Source organism: Stenella coeruleoalba (genome assembly GCF_951394435.1).
Source record: "Stenella coeruleoalba genome assembly, chromosome: 20".
Classification (NCBI taxonomy): domain Eukaryota; kingdom Metazoa; phylum Chordata; class Mammalia; order Artiodactyla; family Delphinidae; genus Stenella; species Stenella coeruleoalba.
Genome location: NC_137166.1, coordinates 12,126,802 through 12,152,698, shown reverse-complemented (window position 1 = coordinate 12,152,698; position 25,897 = coordinate 12,126,802). Strand labels below are relative to the sequence as shown.

General features: G+C 43.7%; 1 protein-coding gene across 6 annotated transcripts in view; it reads right to left on the bottom strand.

The window, feature by feature from the left end:
- The window catches only part of ADAT1 (adenosine deaminase tRNA specific 1), a 45,320-nt gene extending 21,535 nt beyond the window's left edge, over positions 1 to 23,785 (bottom strand). Inside the window, exons 1-10 of one of the 6 annotated variants that reach the window (XM_079908279.1) lie at positions 23,765 to 23,785; positions 21,465 to 21,655; positions 21,113 to 21,181; positions 20,094 to 20,148; positions 19,278 to 19,408; positions 15,930 to 16,533; positions 14,009 to 14,154; positions 13,378 to 13,477; positions 5,171 to 5,257; positions 811 to 2,358 (exon numbers count right to left, since the gene is read on the bottom strand). In XM_079908279.1, coding sequence (XP_079764405.1) covers positions 2,226 to 2,358; positions 5,171 to 5,257; positions 13,378 to 13,477; positions 14,009 to 14,154; positions 15,930 to 16,533; positions 19,278 to 19,408; positions 20,094 to 20,148; positions 21,113 to 21,181; positions 21,465 to 21,633 — 1,494 coding nt within the window. In that variant the 5' untranslated portion in view covers positions 21,634 to 21,655; positions 23,765 to 23,785 and the 3' untranslated portion in view covers positions 811 to 2,225. Of the gene's footprint in view, positions 1 to 810; positions 2,395 to 5,170; positions 5,258 to 9,525; positions 9,588 to 13,377; positions 13,478 to 14,008; positions 14,155 to 15,929; positions 16,534 to 19,277; positions 19,409 to 20,093; positions 20,149 to 21,112; positions 21,182 to 21,464; positions 22,570 to 23,764 lie in introns of those variants that run through there. The other 5 variants (XM_079908277.1, XR_013825360.1, XM_079908278.1 and 2 more) reach the window with 5 other exon arrangements.
- Positions 23,786 to 25,897: the final 2,112 nt, after the last annotated feature.

Genomic DNA, 25,897 nt, shown 5'->3' with positions numbered 1-25,897 from the left:
AGAATCTCATGAGAGAGAGAGATGCATAATTTTCTGTGGATAAAAGCTTCTGCCAGGGCTTCCCTGGTGGCACAGTGGTTGAGAGTCCACCTGCCGATGCAAGGGACATGGGTTCGTGCCCCGGTCTGGGAGGATCCCACATGCCACGGAGCGGCTGCGCCCGTGGGCCATGGCCGCTGGGCCTGCGCGTCTGGAGCCTGTGCTCCGCAGCGGGAGAGGCCACAGCAATGAGAGGCCCGCGTACTGCAAAAAAAAAAAAAGCTTCTGCCAATCGAGGTATCTTAACTGCTCTCATATCATAGGATTTGGGGTCAGGCAAAAGGATCTCTCTGATTAAAGCAGCATATGGTAGGGGTCTGGCCTTCAGGTAGTGATGTTTTTGTCTTTCTTTCCTGCTATCTAAAAGGATTCCTTATAGAAAAAAGTTCAAGGATAACTTGTTATGAAAAACTTATGGGGGAATTCCCCAGTGGTCCAGTGGTTAGGACGCGGTGATTTCACTGCCGTGGCCTGGGTTCAATCCCTGGTCAGGGAACTAAGATCCTGCAAGCCGCACGGCACAGCCAAAAAAAAAAAGTTACAATGGTAAATTAAAAAAAAAAAGAAAAAGAAAAACTTACGTATTACTTCTGTAACAAAAAAAATTAAGAACATATGTTCACATGCAAACTTGTATATGAATGATTATAGCAGCACTATTCACAATAGCCAAAAAGTGGAAACAACCTAAATGTCCATCAGTTGATGATTAGATAAACAAAATGTGGTATATCCATAGAACTGAATATTATTTTTATTCCATAAAAAGGAATAAAGTACTGACTCATGCTACCAATTCACGTTATAACATCATGAATCTTGAAACATCATGTTAAGTGAAAGAAGGCAGTCACAAAAGACCACATATTGTATGATTCCATTATATGAAATGTTCAAAACAGGGAAGTCCATAGAGACACAAAGTAGATTACTGTTTGCCCTGGAGCCGAGGGGGTTAAGGGGAAATGAGGAGCGGCTGCTAATGGATACTGTACTGGGTCAAACAGCATCCCCCCGCCTCCCCCAGATGAGAACAAAAATGTTCTAAAATTGATCGTGGTGATGTTTGCACACCTTTGTGGATATAGTAAAACCCACCAAACTGTACACTTTAAATGGGTGAATTTTATGGTATGTGAATTATATGTCAATAAAGCTGTTATTTAAAATATTTAAAGGTATAAGGAAATACTGAAGAACCAACAATGACCTTGAGTAATCCCAACATGGAGAACTTCCACTTTTAGTCAATAAATTAGAGTGTGAAGAGGCTGAAAGTTAAACATTAGTTGTTAGTAAAAACAGCATTGATTGCTAGCTCTGCTGCTGAATTACTATAGGGACTTTTGGCCTTTTAGACAGAACTCTTTCCATTGAAAGTCATAGGAAAATGGTCTCAAACAGGCTTACTCAAAACAACAATAGGAATTTATCTCACATAATTGAAGTCCAGAGTAGGCACTAGTTTCAGGCATCCAGACAAGGTCACGAGAGCTCTGATTCTCTCAGCTGTTTCCTTCATTGCCTTTGTTCTCAAGCTGGCTGTCTCTATGTAGTAGGCAACGGCAGCCACAGGCAATCCCAAGATTACGTGGCGTTTATAGCTCCCGATACAAGAGGAGAGAGAATCTTACCTGATCACTCTGGCACTAGTTCCAGGACTGTTCAGGGCTGGCTCACATTCCTGGAGCCAAGGAGTAAAGTTCACTTCATCCAAGCATGGGTAAAGCAGGAAAGGGTGGTTCTCCAAAGGAAAAAAGACTGGATATACAAAATACATGTCCACTATGACAGGCGAAACTCTAAAACTTGCAGAGATTCAAACATCATCTCAGCCCAATAAGTACTTGCCAAGTCAATGTAGGAACAGACAAAATGGAGCTATTGCAGAGTACTTTTAAAGCATCACATTCCAAATTCTTATTCTTAGAGAAGCAATAAAACACAGGACACATACCAAGGTCATTAGCAAGATGCTGTTTTAGCAGTGAGCTACTTCAGTCAAGTATAGATTGTTCCATGTCCAGAATTCTATCCATCTCACACAGAAGAGATATTTTACTCTGGTAGATGGCAGTCTTTTTTTCCTGATCAGCCACAAGAAAAGCTAAGGCTTATCCAGCACATAGGAAGAAGGTAGTCCAGAATGAATGAATGGAAAACACCCTGCTGCCAGTAAACTTTGCTCATTTAAATTGTTGATAATCCGGTGGGTTTCTGATCCAGGATCCAAATGCCTGCTTTCGGAGTGTGCTCCAGGCCTGCTGGTAAGTGGATGCGGCCTCCTTGTACTCATGGTACGTCACTAGCTTCTGCACCCTAATGCACACACACCACCAAGCACACAAGTTCTCACTGGACAGCTCACCACTGTGGCCAGCAAGACACCTCAGGCTGGACAGATTTATTACAAGAGACTTAGGAAGCAGGAGGATTTTGTTATGCTGTCCTATGCTGACTCTTACCTCCTTTGTAGGGAATTCACTAGAAAACAGCATGGATTAAAACAGGTAAGAATAAACAGAATGCTAGTTTTGTCTGGTCCTGGTGGAATCAGATAAAACAAGAATAACTGTATCTACTACTTGGTTTAAAATTTTCTATGTGTCTATAATTTCCGCCATTAGGATCTAGCTGTTAGAAATTTCTCAACTGCATTTTCCCAAAGCACTTTCCATCTTATTCATATTCTCCTATGTACTGCCAGCCAATACCCCTTCCCAAATCCCTTAGTGTCTCTGACTGCTGAAGAATGGCCGACGTGCTGAATAATATCTATAATACTCACGCCCAGATCAAAAGATTTTCTTGTGAAAAGATTCTTTCCTTTGATCAAACTTGAGTCAGGCTCCTCTGAGCCCTCTTCTCTATCCAGCCCCGACCTTGAGCTCTGTCCTTGCCATCTCATAGCTGAAGAAACTGAGCCTCATGTCTCATTGATTCAGGTTTTATCCTGCTTCTACTCTTTCGTTCTTTGCCAAGATCTGAGGAGACCCAAGTTGTTTCTTCACTCACTTCAGCAAAGATTAAAGTTGCTAATGGTAGCAAACACTGATTTTCGTTGTTTGATCAATTTCCCATAGCTTTTTGGTGGTTAATGGATGGGAACCACACACATGACAATGTTAAACTTTACCTGAGCCCTCAGTTCCCCAAACAAGCTATGGTTAAGAAATCTCCATTCCATACTTCTGTGTTGTGGGAAGTGGCTGACTGCAAAGAACCACCCTTCTTCATGGCTTAGACAGACTCATGAATGCCCCCCTCGCTTACCTCTAACAAGGCCAGACACAGACCCCATTCTTTGCCTCATAATGATTAGCTGAACTGTACCCACTGACAAAATCTCAACCACATGCCTGCTAATTTGACCAAATATTAGTTATGCTTCTCTGCTTCCCCCAGACCCCCGAACTTTGAGCCACTTTCAGCCTGAGCCAGCATCAGCATGTGTAACAAGCCCTTCTTTTAACAGCCCCTCCTGAGAATCAACACTTCCTGTTCAATTGTTCCATCACACTACCGGCTCGTCCTACTCCCCCATTCCCGGCTCTGTCTAACTTTGCTTCTCTCTCCGTATAAAAGAAAATTCCTTTGCACCTGCTCTTCAAGAGGCTTACAGATCTTAAGATTGCAGTGCCCTTGCTATTGCGTTAGTCCTCCTCCTATTGTAACAGGCCCTTTCTCTTATTACAATAATCCTTTTGAATGAAGTCTCTCCTTACCTAAGTCCAGATTTGTTTTTAAGTCACAGAATGTACGGAAACCCACCCAGTTCCAGTCTGATTCATTCTTCCAGACAAGAAACAAGCAAACTGACCATGGATGACGGGGAGGGCATCAATACTGACTGTAGGATGCATGATGGTGAAAACAGGTGGTAGCCTCTTCATATGGAAGCATATAGCTACGCCTTCGCTTCCCCACTGTTGTATAAAAAAGACTGGCTGATCTTTGTTGTCAGTTCCTGGCAGGGAGCCTCTAAGCCCTTAGAATTCCCCTAATGATAGGAATGTCTTTGTTATTCATGGTGGACCCCTCAGATCACACCTAAGTTTTTGCTTAACAAGATGACTCATGGTGGGCCCTAGATAGTTTCAGGATGGGCTGGCCATGCCAGAAAGACCAACCATGAGTTTAGAAAGTTGGGGCTTTGAGCCATCTGATATCAGTCTGACCTCCTGGGGTGGGGATATTGGAAGGTGGAGACTGAGTTCAACCACATCATGTGGCCAACAATTTTATTAATCATGCTTATTGATGAAACCACACTAAACACGCTGAGCAGTGAAGCTCAGGTCAGCTTCCTGGTTGGTGACAGAGAGTGACATGCTGGGAGGGTGATGCATCCTGGGGACACAGAAGTGTCAGGTTGGGGACCCTTGGAGACCTTGCCCTATGTGTCCCTTCTTTCATCTGGTCCTTAGTTGTATCCTTCATAATAAAAGGTAATTGTAAGTATGGTGCTTTCCTGAATTCTGTGAGTTTTTCTAGTGAATTATTGAACCTGAGGGGGAAGTAGGAACCTGAGTTTGTAGTCAGTTGGTCAGAAGTGTAAGTGGCTTTGGGGCCCCCCCAGTATGTGGCTGGTGTCCTGAAGTGAGGTCAGTTTGTAGGGGCTGTGCCCCTACCCTGTGAGATTTGGCCTAACTCTGGGTAGTTAGTATCTGAATTCCACCTACCCACCTGCCCCAGAAGTGGTTTTATAGTTCTCTACATTCCTGTTTGGAAAGTAATTTAAGTCTTCGAGCTTCCGTTCACAAGCAGTGATGTGAACAAAAGAAAAAGAGAAGAGAATGATATTCCCAACAGAATCTATTGCTCCCCAAGCACTCACATTTCCACAATGCTGTCCATCTGGAGGTGGAACAAGAGGAGGGCCTGTAATGGCCCAGGCCCCAATTCTGCCCTTAGGCTCGTGTGACTCTGTATTACCAACTACCCATCTCCCACAGCTCAGATCATACACATATCTGCAAATGGGGCCATGGGGATTGAAGAGCATGTGGTTAGTAATAAGTACCCACTCGCCTACTGAACCACCATTCCTGCCAAAGCTTCCTGCCATCCATAAGCAGAATTAAACCAGAAGTCTTCCTAAATATGAAAAAACATAGGTCAATGGCATCACCTGAGGGAGTCTGGCCACTTGTCCTCTGAAATACTGCTTAGCAGCTTCTGGAATGATCTAAAGAGCTCTACTTTGCTGATTCGGGATCTGTTTGGAAAAAGAAGACCAAGAAGATTTATTAAGTGTTTACTATGTATCAGGCCCCTATCAAAGATACTGGGTTTCACATGGTATCTTTTTAGGTCTGAAGGTCCTGAGCCCCCATTTTCACCTTCTTGCACTTGGCAAGAAGAAAAATCCAGACCCAAGAGTCTGATTAGGTTGAGGGACAAAACTGATTCTCATCTTAAGAAATGTTATCAGGGACTTCCCTGGTGGTGCAGTGATTAAGAATCCACCTGCCAATGCAGGGGACACGGGTTCCATTCCTGGTCCGAGAAGATCCCACATGCCACGGAGCAACTAAGCCCGTGTGCCACAACTACTGAAGCCTGCGTGCCTAGAGCCCATGCTCCGCAACAAGAGAAGCCACCGCAATGAGAAGCCTGAGTACCGCAACAAAGAGTAGCCCCCGTTCACTGCAACTAGAGAAAGCCCATGTGCAGCAACGAACACCCAATGCAGCCAAAACAAACAAACAAACAAAAACCCCCAAAATTCTCAAGAAATGTTACCAGCAGTGAAATCATCAAGGTGACAGGCTGAAATGGGGTAAAGACAGAGGGGATTACTAAATTTTGCCCCCAAGGATACCCATCAGCTATGTTTGGTTTCCTCCTTTCAAGGGAGCTGGCCCCTTGGGTAACAATGCTTACAAAGCTTTGGGACTTCCCTGACGGTCCAGTGGTTAAGGCTGTGCTTCCACCGCAGGGGGCACAGGTTCCATCACTGGTCGGGGAACTAAGATCCCGCATGCCACATGGCGTAGCCAAGAAAAAAAAAATCAGGAATAATACAAGGATACTTGCTATCACTGCTTTTATCCAACATTATACAGAAGGTCTGGCCAGTAAGACAAGAAATAAAAGGAATAAAGATTGAAAAGCAAAAAACAAGTCATTATTCGTAGATGATTGTGATATTGTCAGTTCTGGTCAGCACAATAAGTCAAGAAAAAAAAATAAAAGGAGTGGAGGTTTGGAAAGGAAATACTATTTGCAAAAGATAGACTATGTTCAAAAATTCCGAAAGAATGCCCAGATACATTAGTAGAATAATAAGAGTTAGCAAGGTTGCTGGATACAAACATTAATTGTAAGAGAAATAAACAACAACAAAAAAGTTGATTGCAGTAGCAATGACCAGAAAATGAAATGAAAGGAAATTACTTAAAACAGCATCTGTGGTAGCCAATCTCTGAATGGTGATTCTTACCTCCTGGAATTCATGCCATTATGCAATCCCGCCCCACACCGAATAGGGGTTATGTGAATAACCATTAGGAGATTGGGTTGGAGTGTGACTTCTGAGGCTACTCACAAAAGACTCTGTGGCTTCTGCCTTGCTCTCTTGGATTGCTTGCTCTGGGGAGAAACCAGCCATCATGTTGTAAAGATGAATACTTGTAGGACTATGGAGAGACCCAAATTGAGAGGAACTGAGGCCTCCTGCGAGCAGCCAGCACTGACTGACCTTGCAGCCACATGAGTGAGCCATTTTGAATCTGGATCCTCCAGCCCCAGTCAAGCCTTTGATGACTGTGGTCTTGGTTGACATAATGGATTGCAACCTCATAAGCCCCTGAGTCAGAATTATCCAGCTAAGCTCCTCCCAAATTCCTGACGCACAGAGACTGTGAAATAATAAATGTTAATTGTTTTTTTAAGCCACTAGGTTTTTTTTTGGGGGGGGTGTAATTTGTTACACAGCAACAGATAATTAATACATCATTCAAGAAATAAATCTAATAAAAGATGTGAAAATTTATGTGAAGAAAATCATAAAACTTTACTGAAATATATGTAAGAAGACCTAAATAAGTGAACATTAAAAACTGCTTATTTTAAATTTGGGGCACAACTGCCAATTTGGCACCAGCATTATATAAAAAGATATACACCATATTCCTGGTTTGAAGACTTAACAATGAAAAATGTCAATTCTCCCCAAACTGAACTTTAAATTTAAAAGTCTAAGAAAAGCCAAGACACTCTTGAAAGACAAGGTAAGAGGACTTTCCCTAACAGATATCATCTTATTATAAAACTACAGTTATTAAGAGTATGGTTTTGGTGCAGGGAAAAACAAACAAACCAATGGAACAGAACAGAATGCCCAGAAACAGATCTATCTATCTATCTATCTATCTATCTATCTATAAAATACAGCTATTCTATATAATACAGATACATACAGATATTCTACATTTGATATGTGTTCACTTAAAACATGTAGATTTCAAGAAAATTACTACAGTTTCTTTTTCTATCAAGAGTAGAAAATAAAATGAGTTTCTCTGACAGAGAGCTTGTATTGTATATGAGAGTCTTTTATACATACTATGTATTGGGTCATTGCAGGTGGACTAGAAAGATGGTAGAGAAATGGTATTTCTCATATTTTTTTCCACTCAATTAATAAAGTGGCCTGGTAGAGCTAATAACGAGTTGTAGCTAAAGCTGCCACTAAGTAAGAATTGTCAGATTGAAATATCAATCCCCTTGAACTGAAAATGAACTTAAATTATAGAACTAAAATACTGTGCAAGTGTTTATATGACTGCACTAGAACTGAAAATTATTACTCAAGAAGAAAATAATCTGACTGTTCAATATTAGTGAAAATATATCCAAAGGGTGGTCACCAAAGGCAACTGTAATGTTAAATCTTTTATTCATCTAGTAGTTTAAGTGTGAATAATACTGACTAATTCATATTGACTGATTAGACAATTAATTACTTTTAGCCAAGCCTTACAGCTTTACATAATATTTTGTGTAGCTCATTCACTGGTGCACCAACTACTTATATGAAGCTAACACCTCAAGGACTTGTAAGAAACCATCGAACATACATGCTTCGAACATGGAGTTTAGATGCTGATGTTATTCTCCTGTAAAAGAACCAGCGCAATTTGAAGAGAAATTATTCTATATATTGGAGCAGGGAAGTGATGCTCCTGGAAAATCTCATACAGGACAAAGAAACGAGGCTCTCTGGCAGCTCCCTATGCTTTCTAGGCCTAAGCATAAAAAGAGAGACAATGAAGTTTATAGCTAATAGAAACATATTAAGAGTAAAGCCAGGAGGCCATGACCCTCAAAAAAGGGAGACTTAGAATTTTTTTCTTTTCAGACAACTAGCACTGTATCAGGATTGGTTTTACCCAGTTAAAAACAAACATTATTTATGTTTTATTGTATGTATGTCTTCAGGTAGATAAGTTGATATGTTCACTGTTACTCAGAATCAAAGATTTCATCTCCAGATTCAAGACTCTGAAAGTTTTGGTGACATGACCACACATTTTATTGCTCAAGAAGTCCAGAGAGTCTTACAGACTCAACATTTCCACTGTCCACATCACTCAGAATCAGCAAAAGAGGAACATCAAAAAATAAACTAATATCTTGCCCGGGATGCTCACATTTCCCTTTGAAATACTGATAGGTGAGCCCATGAGACTTTTGCTATAACCCAGTGGCTACCGATGTACAACTATGAGAGAAAATTTGGCTATATTATTACAGAGCATTAATGAAATATGTCAAGGCATTTCATTCACAAGCCTTAGTAATCAACCATGCCACGATCTGTAGTCTGGAGATGGGATCCACTCAAGGTTCATTAAAGAAACACAACACTTAAACCTCACTGGAAGGTGGCACACTGGATTCTATTTACCACCAACACTGGGCGAAATGTCAAGGCCTCCAGTGTCACTGTGAAAAGCCATCAGTGACAGCTTAACAGCTTCTTGAGACCAGATCTGTAAAATGTTTTCAACATTATTCCCTCTGGAGGAGCAAATGGCACTTTCTCTTATGAATGCTTTTGGTCTAAGTCACCTCATGAGTAATGTTAAGGTGTTATATCTCCCTCCAGAGAAGTAAGACCTTTCTCAAGACTTGTTCAACAGCAGAACAGAGTGACCATAATAGTAATTCCTCTGTCAAAGAGGCCCACCCAAAAATAACCAATGATGTCATCTGTGGACCAAAATAATCTTGGTGGCCGCTAGCTGCTATGCTCCAACAAGCCCTAGTTCCTTTTAACAGTGAGGATTACATTCTTAGATATTAGTCTTCCTGGTGAGCTGGTTAACACTACTGGTTGGTGTATCAAAGAGCTAGGAAAGCTATACATACATAATTTTTTAAAGATTACACATTCACATTTCAACCTAGCCCTATCTTTATTCTAACATACTTAGACACGCTTAGTTTTTGTTTGTTTTTGTTTTTTTAATCTCTTACCCTTCTCTTTTATAATCCAATGAGCCACGTAATGATCTCTCCAGGATGCTCTGGTAGCTCATCTGGGAAGGGAAGAGAATATGCCTCTTCAGGGCAAAGAGAATTTAAAAGGATTTGCCGGGCTTCCCTGGTGGCGCAGTGGTTGAGAGTCCGCCTGCCGATGCAGGGGGCACAGGTTCGTGCCCCGGTCCGGGAAGATCCCACATGCCGCGGAGCGGCTGGGCCCGTGAGCCGTGGCTGCTGAGCCTGTGCGTCTGGAGCCTGTGCTCCGCAACGGGAGAGGCCACAACAGTGAGAGTCCCGCGTAACGCCAAAAAAATTAAATTTCTTGAAAATGAGGGTCCTTTATCTGATTCCTGTTATTATCTCATTGTTTGCAATAAACACAAAGACTTAAAATAAAATATTACCTTTGAGTGTCGCACTAGTATTTTAAATGGTTCCAACATCCCAGTCTTGAGTTCATACTCCAGATCATTCTAAAAAAGGTGGTTCCAGGATAGCCCTCAGGAATGAGAAGTGAGAAAAACCCACTCTCCCCAGCAGCTGTTGGTCTTTAAAATTAAAGTAACTTTGACCCTTTCAAACATAACGTGCAGGGGCTTCCCTGGTAGCGCAGTGGTTGAGAATCTACCTGCCAATGCAGGGGACACAGGTTCGAGCCCTGGTCTGGGAAGATCCCACATGCCACGGAGCAACTAGGCCCGTGAGCCACAACTACTGAGCCTGCGCGTCTGGTGCCTGTGCTCCACAACAAGAGAGGCCATGATAGTGAGAGGCCCGCGCACCGTGATGAAGAGTGGCCCCCACTTGCCGCAACTAGAGAAAGCCCTCGCACAAAAACGAAGACCCAACACAGCCAAAAAAAAAGTGTCTTAAAAAAACCCAAAACACATAATGTGCAGATTCATTTGATGACTGAAGAAGAAATCTATCTTAACAAGATGTCTACTGCAAGCCCTGTACCATGTTAGAGGCACTCTCTCTCATTCAATTTTCACAACATTCCCGTGTGACAGATACTATGAGTTACCCTTGCTTTATTGTTAGGGAAGTTGAGGCCCAGAGAGGTAAAGTAATTTGCCCAATTCACACACTTGGGGGGAAAGGGAGCCAGGAATTAAACATCAGTCTCTTGAACTGCAAAGCTTCTGCTCTTTCCACCATGAACTTACTCCTGTATGGAGTCTGCCTTCTAAATGGAGAGACATCCACAACATGTCAGATACCTCAGATCATCTACTCCAATATCCTTGTTTTACAGATATGAACACACTGAGGCCCAGAGAGCTACTGGACTTGTCCAAAGTCACCTGACAACTGGAGACGGAGCCAGGGTGAGAACACGGGGCACTCCCAATCACACATAAAACACTGACATATTAGGATAAACTGGAAAACAGCACTTTAGGAATCTGGAGAAAAGATGGTAATTTTGAGCCAGAAAGAAGTCGTAAGGAAAGCTTTTAAGGTAAAAGATGGTGTAGGTTCACAGTGAAGAGCATTTAGACTTGAGCAAAGCAGCAAACTGAAGCCACAGGCAGGTGGGTGGGGCCAGTATGGGTTGCTGCTAGCCTGTCACTTACAGTAAAGGCAGAGCTCAGCAGGAAGTGTGCTCCCTGTCCCTTGTGACCTGCTCTGCTCACACATCGTGGCCTGTGGTTAACTGCTGGTTCCCGGAGAGATGCAGACAATGGCCTGAAGCAGGGAGGCCCTTGAGAAAAAACTGGTTAAAAAATTTCTACCCCTAACAATTTTGTAAATACTACTCAATTCAACAGCTCAGGCCACCAAGAGGCAGGCTGGGTCTGCTGTATAGGCCATTTGAACCCTGCTTAGTGTCTGTGAAGAAAAAAACTTTTTTTTTTTTTTTAAGTCTAAAAAGATGTAAGTTATTATTATTTCCATTGAGGGAGACAAATAAGCATGTCAAAAAGAAAAGAAACAAATCCACCTGTGAACTTAATTACAATACAACTTTTTTTTTTTTTTTTGCAGTACGTGGGCCTCCCACTGTTGTGGCCTCTCCCGTTGCGGAGCACAGGCTCCGGACGCGCACGCTCAGCGGCCATGGCTCATGGGCCCAGCCGCTCCACGGCATGTGGGATCCTCCCGGACTGGGGCACAAACTCGTGTCCCCTGCATCGGCAGACGGACTCTCAACCACTGCGCCACCAGGGAAGCCCCAATACAACTTTTTATAAGGGCATAATAAAGAAATGGAAAAGCCACTTAGAATGAAAAGAACTACCTATAAATTGTGGGAGTCCTACAACAGTCACTCAGAGGCAGCTCAATCCAAACAGATGGAAATGCCTTTGGTGGGGAGGCTGCTACCCCATAGCCCCACCCACCCTCGTGTTATTGCAGACCCTCTGTGGCTCACTGGGAGGGAAAAGCAGAGGGGGCAAGATGAACATTTAACAAAAGAAGAACCAATAAGGCAGATGCATGAAACTCCAAACACACAATCATGAAACCCAAGTCTCATGTCCAACAGATCATATGCTCCACATTTCAATAAAAGCCAATTTGAAGATACAAAGTCTTGTTTTCATGGCACCCTTCTTGCCAGTCTGATCACTGTGCAGCTTCATAAATGATTCTCGGGTTCCAGCCTTGACCCACTAAACCAGAATCTCTAGTGGTAAAGCCCAAGAAAGTGTTCCTTTCAAAATCTCCCAGGGGAAAGAACAGTCTTTCCAAGAAATGCTGAGACAAGGACATCCACGTGCAAAAGAATGTAGTTGGATCCCTACCTCACACCTTATAAAAAATTAAATCAAAATGGATCGAAGTCCTAAACATAAAAGCTAAAACCATGAGAAGAAAACACAAAGTAAATCTTTGTGACAATGGTTTCTTACATATGATACTAAAAGCACAAACCATGAATTACAAAAATAGATAAAATGGACTTCCTTAAAATTTGAAACTTTTGTGCTTTCAAGGACACTTTCAAAAACTGAAAAGACAATCCACAGAACTGGAGAAATTATCTGAAATATATATCTGATAAAGGACTCATATCCAGAATATATAAAGAAATCTCTCAAATCAACAATGAAAAGACAAATAAACCAATTTAAAAAATGGGCAAAAGATCTGAACAGGTATTTCTTTAAAGAAGATATACAAATGGCTAATAAGTACAGGAAAAGATGCTCAACATCCTTAGTTATTAGAGAAATGCAAATCAAAACCACAACGAAATAGAACTTAACACCCACTAAAATGATTACAAGACAGACAATAACAAGTGTTGGAAAGGATGCAGGATAATTGAAATACTCATACATTGCTGATGGAAGTTTAAAATGGTGCAGCTGTTATGTAAAACAGTTTGGCAGTTCCTCAGAAGTTAAACATAAGGTTATCCCATGACCCAGCTATCCCACTCCTAGGTATACCCAAGACAGTTGAAAACAAATGTCCACCCAAAAGCTTGTATATGAATGTTCAGAGCAGAATTATTATTTATAATAGCCAAAAAGTGAAATAACCCAAATGCCCACCAAAGGATGAACAGATAGGGGCTTCCCTGGTGGCGCAGTGGTTGGGAGTCCGCCTGCCAATGCAGGGGACATGGGTTCGAGCCCTGGTCCGGGGAGATCCCACATGCCGTGGAGCAGCTAGGCCCATGTGCCACAACTATTGAGCCTGTGCTCTAGAGCCTGCGAACCACGGCTACTGAAGCCTGCGCGCCTAGAGAAAGTCCGCGTGCAGCAATGAAGACCCAATGCAGCCAAAAAAAAAAAAAAAAAAAAAAAAAGAAAGAAAAAGTTCTGGAATTAGAGGGTGGTGAGGTGTGAATGCACTGCCACCATCTCCTTCTGCCCCAATACGCTATACCTGGCTTGAAGGCGTCCGATTCCTTTCTTTGTTGTTCCCTGCGGAAAGCCATTGGCGGTGACATCCAGTGGCTGCTCAGGAACTGCACTCCAGCTGATGGCTATGAAAAGATAAGATTCTGGGGTTAAAACTGTTCAGTTTTCTGTAAATGTCAGAGGTATTTTAATAAAAATATTCCCCTACCACTGAAGACTCATGAGAGCTGGATATGATGCCAGAGACAGTGGCTGCCACTCTGATGCCTGGCCTCCAGAATACAACAGTATAAGTGGTTCATGATTCATCATCACCACCACCACCACCATCATCATCATAGCTAACAATCACTGAGTATTTATTATATGATGAACAAAGTAAATGCATGAAACAGAATTTCTCATTTATTCTTCGTAACAACCCTGACAAATGATATTCTTATCCGAAGATGAAGGAACTGAGGCTAAGAGAGGACAAGTTGCCCAGGGTCATAAAGAGTATGAACTTGACCCAGTGTGGGTATCTCCCGAGCCCATGTTATTGGCCACTTGAGTGGTAAACTGCTACCCCAGGCTGGGAGGATGCAGTCCCTTCCAGGCCACTCTAATGTCCAGGGACAAGTTACTCCAGAGCAAGTGGAACATGGATCCCTTACCTGCCCCACAAGGAACAAGTCGGCCTTGGCTCTCAGCCTTTTTTGCCTGTACTGCACAGCGGCTCTGTTCAAATAGTAAATCTGACTGCTGTAGTTTCACTTCTTGAACTCCAAAGCCTTCAGGTAAAGCTGAGACATTCTGACACCTAAACGTGAGGGGAAAGGCATGTAGTTTAGGCTCACTCATCAAGAAAGAGAGTATCTTGGACTGTGGACCACATCACCACCCATGTCTCAGTGGGAGGCAAAGGCCTTAGAAGGTGTGTGTATTTATTTATTTATTTATGGGGAGGATGGTATAGGAGGTTGTGACAGAATAGAATCCAGATCCTATGAACCTTATGGCTGAAGAAAGATCTCTTCCATCACTCTGAAGTGACAGCTATAAACTGAGTCACCACCCCTCAGGGACTTCAGTAACACCGAACTCCATTTCTCATATTGAGAAACTCCATTTCTCTTTCACAGATTTGAAAACCTTAAGAAGAAATACTAACCCGTCGGCATCAGCTTCCTAGGGAGTCCTTAAAACAGGCCAGAAACCAAAATTATATTATAATATAAAAGCTTCATTTTTTCCTCTTGAATATTTCACACAAACTAGATGCCAACATGTAGTGGGTCTCGAGCTGAGCAGACAGCAACTTAAAGTCTTGGAATCAAGAAAACATGGAAAACAGAAAATGTCTCGGGCACAGTGCCTAGGATTGCCTTTTTTTTCTTAACATATTTATTGGCATATAGTTTATACACCATAAAATTCACCCATTTAAAGTTATAATTCAATTTTTTAAGGATAGTCACAGAGCTGTGCAACAAGCACTGCAATCTACATTTTCGTCACCCCGATGAGAAATCCTGCACCTAACGGCAGTCACTCACCATCCCCTTCCCCAGCCCCTGGCACCCATGAATCTACTTTCTGTCTCTATGGATGTGCCTATTTTGGACATTTCACTCCATGAAACCATACAACATGTGGCCTATTTCACTTAGCATAAGATTTTCAAGGTTCATCCATGTTGTGACATGTATCAGTCCTTCATTCCTTCTTGTGGCTGAGTAACATTCCACTGCAGGGAGCTACCACCTTTTGTTTATCAATTCACCAGCTGATGGACATTTGGGTTGTTGCACATTTGGGCTATTATGACTAATGCTGCTATGGAACATTCATGTACAACTTTTATGTGGATGTATGTCTTTATTTCTCTTGTGTATGTACCCAGGAGTGGAATTAGTGGGTCATATCCTGGGGTTGCTTCCAAGAGTCAGCTTTAGGAGTGGTACATTTGACAAGGGCCCACAGGCCTCCTCTGGTCATGGCCTTATCTGCCCTCAGTTACTACAGCATTAATCAGGTTTGGCTGCCCTTCTTCAGGGAGACCACGCTTGAGTGGTCATCATTTGTCTTTTTTTCTTTTTAAAAAATTAACACTAATGTCTGAAGGTTTTTAAACATTATAACAGCAATATATGCACACTGCAGAAAAATCAGAAAATAGAATAATCACAAAGAAGAAAAAATCACCCATAATACCACAACTCAGTGGTAATCATATTAATACCTTGGTGTATATCCTCCTATAAATTTTTTCTATGGGCATATATACTTTAAGACCAAAACGAACTCGTTTTACCTTCTAAATTGCTCTTTAAACATTATGAGCATCTTTCCATGTTAAATATTCATCAATATTAGTTGTAGCAAAAATCACAATCTTCTATTGCTGGCCATTTCAGTGGTTTCCTCTTTTTTTCCCTTAAATTAGTACACACAAAGCTAAATATTTGAGCACTTTCTTAATTATTTCCTTAAAACAAATTCTTAACTCTTTGTACGTATGTATGTATGTCCAGGCTCTTTGCACATATTCTCAGACTGCTTTTTGGAAAGACTGTTCCCTCCCTGCCCTCTCACCTCCCAATCAGTGCTCTCTGCATGGCCTCCTGGCTGTACGGGCACTTCCCAATGACCACAGCTGACAGGTAGATGGGCTCTTCTAGGAAGTGCATCAACAGTGCCCCCTGGCATCCGAGGACGTTCCACCGTGCCAGCTTGTCACTGCAGGACATGGAGCAAGTCCTGTCCCCCCGGCCTGGCTTCACTCGGAGCAGCCCCACCCGGTGATAGGCAGCACCAGGCTTCCCTGAGTCTCCAGCTTCCCCAGGCACACACTTGGCTCCGGTTCTATAAACGTCCACCACTTTGGCGCCACCGGGGGCCATTCCAGTGACAGTGGCTAGTTCCTCTGCAGTGAGATTAGAGCTGCTGACATCTGGTGAATTAGGGCCACTTTCCTGGTTGCCAAAACTCTGATGGTGAGCCATACCATCAGGAGTCCTGGGCTCAAGCCTCATCTTTTTGGTCACAGGACTATCTGAGTCGTCACATTTCCTTTTATCTTCAGGAGCTTCTAGGTTACCACTAGCTTCTACTGATGGATTATTGGCCCAATCTCTACTGACAGGACAGCAAGGCTGATCTTCAAACTCAAGCATTGGAATGATGGAGGCATCCCCACCTGTAGGAGAAGAAATCACTTAAACCAGTGGTTCTCAAAGTGAGGCCACCAGACCAGCCACATAAGCATCCCTTGGGAACTTGACAGAAATGCAAATTCTTGGGACCCACAGTAGCCCTGTTGAATCAGAAACTCTAGAGGTGGTACCCAGCAGTCTGTTTTAACAAGGTCTCCAGGTGATACTGATGCAACGTCAAGTTTGAGAACCACTGACTTAAATGAAGCTTAATTCTATTCTCCCAGCTACCTGAGATGAGTTAAGAACACTTGGCCAAATTTCCCTAACAAGAATTCTCTGAGGTTCTTGCTGAAGACCGTATCCTAGACCCAGTGAGCTAGCCTCTCTCAGTGGGAGGAGTCTTGAAGACTGAATTGTTTAACAAAGATCCCAGGTGATTCTTACCACAGGAGTTTTGGAAACACTAGATTAGACCAAGGTTTCTCAACCTCCACGTTGACATTCTGGGCCAGATAATTCTTCGCCACGGAGGCTTGCCCCATATATTACAGGATGTTTAGCAGCCTCCCTGGTCTCTACCTACTAGATACCAATAGCACCCCTGAGTCTGACAATCAAAAATGTCTGCAGATGCTGCCAAATGTCCCCTGGGCAGCAGAATGATCCTGAGTTGGGAACCCGTGGCTTAGAATGAGCACAGTTTCTCAAGTGCATTTTGTGGAATATTATTCCATAAGATGCCTTGGAAAACAAAAGTGGATGGTTGATTTCAGGGTTAAATAAGTTTGGCAAATAATGCTCACAATTTCCCCATCTTGCATATCCTCACAGTAAAGACTCACAGTAAATTACACAACTGGTGTTTCCCCAAGCTGGTTTAGAGGTTTCTGACCCACTCTGTGTTTACAGGTAATCAAAGAAAACCAGAGGTCAGTAAAAAGCACACCGCCCCTGTGAGAAGGGAGCTTCTTCTTCAAACACTAATGTGTATTGCTTTTCTAAAGTGTGTAAATAATACGTCTGTGGTCTTTATAACCTAAGAGTGGGAAAGGCAAGAGATGCAGAAGTGGGAGTGTTGCCAGAGAGGCTGGCTGGCAGGCTTCCAGAGACCTCACAAGGTGACAGTGACTTTGGAGAATTCCCCAGGGCCCACCTCCCACTCTGAAGGCTCAGAGATTTGATCTTGACAGATGCCTGAACTCAAGAGGCTGACTCATGCTAATACAGCTCACAAGTACCAGTCTGAAGTAGCCAATCCAGGCACCAACTTATCAATTAGTAATGAGGAATAAATGCCAAGGGCGCCAAATAGTCACATTCTCTAGGTAGTGTTCTTTCTCCCTGCAGACAAACCATCGGTGGACATCACACTGTAAAAGATTACCCATCACCCTGGGAGTTAGATCAGTGGTTCTAAATTTTGATTTCAAAGACCAGTAAAATCTCCAGAAGATTTTAAGACAACTAGAGTGTTGACAACTTTTTATTCCACCAAGTAAGATCTTTAAAAATCCTATTTATCATTATTTTAAAAATGCATAAAAATCTCATAACCTTAAAATGGAAGGAAATTAGTGTTTTGAAAAACTCACTGAGTAGTCCTGATTTTTCTCATCTGGCCATGGACCAGTACACTCTCACAAAGCAGTACCAGCCTGGAGACCACTGATTTATGTCCTCTGATTAAGCGGTCAGGCCAGCTGTGATCTCCAGATGTATCTCTCTCCACAGGAATGCTACACCTCCCACTGGGATCAGCCAGGCCCTGGCTATTCAAAATGTGATACATGGGCCAATACCACTGGCACCACCTGGGAGTTGGTTAGAAATGCAGACCTCCGGCTCTACCCCAGACCTACTGAATTTGAATCTGCATTTTAACAAGATCCCTGGGTGATTTATATGCATATTACAGTTTGATAAGCACTGAGTTAGGAAACAACCTATCAGGGCACTGCTAAGAATAGAGTATGGATGAGTCCTCCCTCCCTCTGTATGTCATTTTCCTGTTCTTTCATAAGCTATATTATATTTTTGATTTGAGTTATGATCTTCAGTTATTGTCTCTTAAGAGTGATCACCTATCTGCTCTAATTGCATAGTTAATTTTAAAATTTAATACTCAGGGGACAATATTATATCCTTATTTCAAAGTTTTTAGGGTGACGAAATTTTACTACCATCCCTGAACTGTTGTCTACAAAGGGTAGAAATTATTCCCAATTTTCAAGACAGAAAAACAAAGGAGAGAAAATCAGCCAGGTCTGCTCTTCCTGCCTAATGCAACCAGAGCACCTGAACATCCCCTTACAACTCATCAAAATTTACCTTAACTAACCATGACTGTCTACATTTCCTAAAAAACTAAAGGGTAAGCAAGGGACTAGTCTTATTCACTGCTACATAACCAGTATGTCACACTTGCCTGACAAGGAGTAGAAAATTTATGTTTAATGAATGAATGAAATGAGTTTCAGGATAAATCACCATAGAACTCAGGGCTTTGGACCTCTAAGCCCTCTTGTTGGTTTTGGACCTTGTGGGGTCTCAGCTTTAAGCTTCCAAATCCTGCTTGGGAACTGAGAACTGAATAATAGTATGAGTGAAGCTCCCTCCACTTTTCCTTGGTAGAGACGTGATTAGGCACACTGGGCTGTTCACAAAAAGGGACTATAAATGGTTGTAGCTACACTTCATCTAAGGTGTTTTTTTGAGAAACTATGGATAAGACAACAATAAGGAAGCAGACCATGTAACATGAATCCAAAGGCATTAATATACTTACAGGGTGTATGGCTGGAGAAAAACACAAACAAGAGGTCTGGTCTGAGTTTCCACAGTTCTCTCTGAGTTCCTGGGACAAAGATGGAATCCTCCTTCAGGGTGGCTGCCAAGTGGAGCTGATGGAGAAGGTACCTAATGGGGTGCAGGATGTTATCAGAACGAACAACCAGTCTCTGTGGTAAAGGGAAAGACTCTGGTTGCGTGATTACTAAGAAAGAAAGAGATACTGCAGGCCAATGGGACTGGTAGCGATTTGGAATTATGAGAATGACCTAGCCCAGTGATTCTCAAAATGCGGTTCCTGAAACAGCAGCATCAGCATTGGCTGGAATTTATTAGAAATGCAACTTATCAGGCTCCACCCGGATCTGCTGAATCAGAATCTCTGGGGATGGGCCCAGTTATCTGGGTTTTTTTGGTTTGTTTTTTTTTTTTTGTTTTTTTTGGCGGCCTCTCACTGTTGTGGCCTCTCCCGTTGTGGAGCACAGGCTCCGGACACGCAGGCTCAGCGGCCATGGCTCACGGGCCCAGCGGCTCCGCGGCATGTGGGATCTTCCCGGACCGGGGCACGAACCCGCGTCCCCTGCATTGGCAGGTGGACTCTCAACCACTGCGCCACCAGGGAAGCCCTGGGTTTTAACAAACCCTCTAGGTGATTCTGATGCACATCAAGCATGAGAACCACTGTCTAGACGAGCACTATTTTAAGTGCAGTTCAGAGGCCTACATAATCAGTATTACCTAGGAGCTTATTAGAAATGCATATTCTGGGGCCCCCACCCAGGCTAAATCAGACTCTTTTGGGATATAGCTTTACCTTTGGAAGCTTCTTCTGGCTATGACCTCAGCATGGCTATCATTGAGGATGTCTCCTGCGGCAAAGACAGGACATTAGTGAAAACATATGGAACCTGGAGATTCCCTGGTTCCTAAAAGCAGAACATAGTAGCTTCTCCCAGCACCCAGAATGACCACGTAGCTCCTGGAGGGCTTTGCCAGAAAGTTTTACAATCATTACTGGCAAAGCATTTACAGCAGGGTTTCCTCAACTACTGACATTTAGGGTTGGAAAATGCTTTGTTGAATGGGGCAGGGGGGCGCTGTCCTGGGCTTTGCAGGATGTTTAGCAGCATTCCTGGCCTCTACTCACTAGAGACCACTAGCATATTCCCCTCTCCCCAGTTTTGACAACGAAAATGTCTCCACATATTGCCTAATGTCTCCTGGAGGGCAAAATCTCCCCTAGCTGAGAACCCCTGATTTATAGGGAAATCTTTATCTGGAGGAGAAGAGTCCAGATCTTTTGTACCCTCATGCCATACTTGTGCTCATAGTGATAAAATTCCATCGAATTCTATCAATAGTGGTCCTGGAACAGCTTCATCATATCCAGGAGGAAAGGCTAGGAGAATGAGGAGAGCAAACTGGAGGAGGAATCTGTTAACTGGCAACCAGAAGGTGAAGATGCCAGACCTCTAAGGGATTTCCATATTCTTTCTGGTGCCAAAATCTCCATTTAATTAAAGATTGCTTTGTGGGGCTTCAGATCTAATATGGAATAGCTAAGCCCAGGCAACTTTTGGTTTGAGCATGAAAACACTGGCCAACTTTCAAGCCACTCAGAAAGATGTTCTTGGTGGCCTTTGCTTCCACAGCTTACTTCCATTCTTTAAATGAGTTCTGTCCTTTCAAGTGGAGCGACAGTCAGTGGGAAATGAAAGGTCAGCCACCTAGCGATATTGCCCCTTTGCTCTGCCGAGAAGAGGAACGGATGACATGCACACGGGTTTCCAAAAGCTCCCTAACAGGCGCTGTTCAGACCCCACCGGGGCTTACCGCTCTTCCTCATTTTGGACTGGCCTATGCATTTGGTTCCTGTTCCCATTGAGACAACTTCCTTTGTCACTGAGGGGGGAAAAAAAAATCATTAAGTGTGCTCTCAGAATCTGAATGATCTATAGGTTTAATAAGTGTGCACACTGAGTCCCCCAAAGGCTGACTCAACTGTGCACTGCGTTTCCTGCACGGCCATCTACCACCACCAGAGGTACCCCGCCCCCTGGCGGGGAGCAGCGGAACATGCCCAACATCGCGGTTTACACCCAACCGCCATCGTCCCTGCCTAGCCCTGTGTAGTTCTACCATCTCCTACAGGGAGAGACAGCATTCCAGGGAGAAAAGGTCTCACCTTGCACCGGTCTGTCAGGGCGGTCGCAGGCCTGGTCAGCTGTAGGTTGTATCTTCACCACGGCTGCCAGCAACGTCCACTCGCGGTTGGGCTCGGGCTTCCCTTGCTTGGGCAGCATGCTCCGATAGTGCTCATAACAGAGCCGCGCAATCTCATCCGCGGTCCACATGGTGTGAGCTGGCGCTGAGGCCCTGATCAAAACCCACAACCATCAGAAGGGCAGAAAGGAGAACGAATGCAAGATGCTACAACCCTGCACCGGTGCTTCAACAGGCATTCAGATATAGCCCATTCATGTTCATACTGAGGTTTCTCAGTTCAGAACCCTATGTATCATCTTCTCCTACTACCCCTCTGCCTTCTTTTCATCTTTAATGAAAGACTAAAGAAGTCCCAAATCTCACAACACCAGAAGATACCCTATTTCTTCAAGCTGCTTTTTTTCTTCTTCTAATGTTATATATTTGACATGCTTCTAATGAATCTGAACCTAACTACTCAAAATGAAAGCATATGAGAGGGAAGTATCCTTGTTACTCAATTTTCACTTGGAAATAGCATGTAAAATAGCTGAGGCTGCAGACCTCAGCTTGCTTTGGACAGACCCTCACCATACAAAGTTTATCTTTCCGGGGAGAAGGTTTTTCTTTTCCGTCCTCTTTTTCAGACTTGTCATTCCGTCATACTTGTCATTCCGTCATAGCAGATAGTTTACCTCCCTCTAGTAAACCTCCACTGATGCCCCCATCAGGAAAGCAACCCTGTAATTTCTTCTACAGCGTTTTATGATGCAGAGGGGAGAAGTGACAAGAGTCTAGTGGTTTCTCACCAGTCAAGTATTCTGCTTCTCAGAGTGAGTCCTTTGGAGTTAGCATTTCCGGATTCTCATCCTGCTTTTGCTACAAAGTAACTGTGCGATACTGCGTAGATTACTTAACCTTTCTGTATCATCTGATAATAGAGACAGTAGTATGTAATCCACTGGAGTTACTGCGAGGCTTAAATAATTACAAAAAGCAATTGGTACAACGTTGAGCATAATTAATGTCAACTGAGATTAATATTACAAAAAAGAACACTTGAATTTCCTGATTGATTTGCCTTGGGCTCCTTATCAGGTAGTGGAACTGTAATGGACACGTAAAACCATGAGTAAGAAACCATGAAGCAGATCAGACCTAAAAGAGGCCTAGAGTACTTCCCTGGAAACTCTCTCACTCTTGACTCTATGGATGCTCACTCAGTGACCTCATTTGGACTCAAATGTATGAAAAGCTTCCTAGTAGAAAATAAGATCATATGGTGATGGACAAAGCCAGACATGTCACCAAAAACAAACAAACAAACAAAAAAGGCTCTACTGAACCCCAATGCATATAGCAGACAACTGACTTTTCTACAACGAGAAAAATTGCGTTGTGTTAAATTGATTAAACAAGGAAGCCATTAGATTGATGAGGCTCTAATGCTGTGGTGGCCTATTTAAGCAAACCAAGATCTAAGCATGTTGGGCTTCCCTGGCGGCACAGTGGTTAAGAATGCGCCTGCCAACGCGGGGGACACGGGTTTGAGCCCTGGTCCGGGAAGATCCCACCCGCCGCGGAGCGACTAGGCCCATGCGCCACAACTACTGAGCCTGCGCTCTTGAGCCTGTGAGCCACAACTACTGAACCTGTGTGCCACAACTACTGAAGCCCACACGCCTAGAGCCGGTGCTCCACAACAGGAGGGACCACCGCAATGTGAAGTCCGTGCAGCACGACGAAGACTAGCCCCTGCTCACCACAACTAGAGAAAGCCCGCGCACAGAAACAACGACCCAACACAGCCAAAAAATAAATAAATTAAATTAAAAAAAAAAAGTTAAGGTAATTCGGCTGCCAGAGGATAAAAGGCTTTAGAAGGGTTGGAAGTGAAGCCTACTTCCCTTAGACCCCCTCCTCAATATCCTCCAGGGGCCCGGGTGGGGCCCATTAGGAGACTCCACGCCCCTGCAGCAGGGACAACGTGCGTGCCTGCCCCCTTGGGCTTTGTGGGATGCTGCCGAGAGGCCACGCGCCCCGCTCTCGTCCGCAGCAGGAGCTCTCTGCACGGGGGGACATTGGCATTTCCCTGAAAGGAGCCGCATTTTCCCACCGGACGCGCGGTGCGAGAGGCGCGGTCCTGATATCCTCTCCCGACACAAAAAGGGCTCCGGAAAGTCGGACAGAGGAGACCTCACCCAGGACCCCTAAGGTCCCCCTTATTTGCGCGCCCTCGGCCGCACGACGCCACCCCCTTCACAGACGCTCCCCTCCCACCTCTACAACGCGAGCTCTCGAAGAGAAAGAACAGAACCCGCGCGGCGCAACGGGCGTGACGTCACAAAGAGGCGGCTCTTTCAGGTCCGTCTCCGGCGGGGCGCAGTGCACGCTGGCTCTTGTAGTCGTTCAGGGGGCGGAGCCAGGGGCGGCTGTGCTGATCCTTAGAGTCTAGCGACTTCCGGCGCTGTGCTTAGGTAGCGGTTAAACGGGCTCAGGGAAGCTGACTCCCCGGTAGGATAGATTCAAATAGTAGAATGATTTCGTATCTTGAAACACTAGTCTGAATTTTTGTCTGAAACAGCGATGTCCAGTAGAAATATAATTCGAGCCAGATATGTAATTAAAAAATTTCTAGTAGCTACATTTTAAAAAGTCAAAAGAAATAAGTGAAATTAATTTTAACCATATATTTTATTTAACCCAGCATATTCAACATATTTCAACGTGTAATCAATATTTTTAAAATAAATTTCAGATATTTTACATTCTTTTTTTCATACTAAGTTTAAGAAATCCGGTGTGTATATTACACTTACACTACATCTAAGTTCTGACCAGCCACATTTCAAATGCTCAATAGCCATATGTGGCTAGTGGCTTACCATATTGGACAGCTCTAAACCTTCAGATTGTCAGGTATAGGTAGTATAGCTGTCTTGGATAGTTCAGGAGCCTGTACCATTCAGCAGCTCTATACCTCAATTACTAAAGATGAGAGAATTCACTTTTCTTACTACCCCTCAAAAGCTAGAGAAGAAGTGCAACTTACTTGACCCCCATCTTTATCTCTAGATCAGAGGAAAAGGGCCACAGGCCTCCTCCAAGTGTCAGGACCCTGATCCTCGTTCCTCTCTCCAACATGTTTAGTTTTTTTTGTTTTGTTTTTTGTTTTTGGCCGTGCGGCATGTGGGATCTTAGTTCCCTGACCAGGGATCGAACCTGCGTCCCTTGCATTGGAAACGCGGGGTCTTAACCACTGGACCGCCAGGGAAGTCCCTCCAGCATTTTTAATCTGCGACTGACTCCTTGTCTTTAAAGACTCCTGGTGGGGGAATCATCTTCCAGGGTTATCTCAGGGATTAGTACCACCATTTGTCTAGTTGCATAAACTGAAAAGTGAATCACCTTGTCATTTCCCTTCCCTTCACCCCCATAATATAATCCAATATATAATCCATTACCAAGTCCTGTTGAGCTTTCTATCTCTTGAGTCCATCCAATTCTGTCCATTTTCATGGCAACACCCTAGTGTGAACTGCTGTTGTCTCCCTCTTGGACTGCTTGTTAATCTTGGACTTTAACCTCTTTCTGCCCAACTCCAATTCTTTTTCACAGAGCAGCCAGAATGATGTTTTCAAAATGCAGATATGATGTCACTCTCCTGCTTAAATGCTTCAGTGGTTTCCCAGCACTTTTAAAATGCAGACAAAGTCCCATAGTAGGGCTCACAGCCCTGTATGATCAGCACCCTCCTGCCTCATCTGTTGGCATATTTCTTTGGGTTTTTATATCTAGTGGTATTGGTCTTCTCCTTGTTCTTTCCTCGTCAGGGCCTTTGCACTTGTTGCCACGCTATGGAAAGCCCTTCCTTCCCTTCTTTGACTAGTTAGTACTCTATCTTCCTTCAGATCTCAGATCTGATGTCCTCAGGGAAGCCTTCCTTAACTAGGTCTGTTAGAGTTTCTCAATACCCCATGGATCCCTCCTTCAAAGCATTTTCCAGAGTTGCCATTTTTTGTTTTTTGGGGGATGATTTATTAAATATCTATTTTCTTAAAGGATTTTTTTTTAAAGATTTAATTTTATTTATTTTTGGCTCCGTCGGGTCTACATTGCTGCGCGCGGGCTTTCTCTAGTGGCGAGCAGGGGCTACTCTTTGTTGTGGAGCACAGGCTCTAGGCACGTGGGCTCAGTTGTTGTGGCACACGGGCTCTAGAGCGCAGGCTTAACTGTGGTACATGGGCTTAGCTGCTCTGCCGCATGTGGCATCTTCCCAGACCAGGGATCAAGCCCATGCCCCCTGCATTGGCAGGAGGATTCTTAACCACTGCACCACCAGGGAAGTCCCCTTCCAGCTTTCATTCTGTCATTTTTCCTGCTAAACCGCAAGACAAGATGTCTACTGCTGCT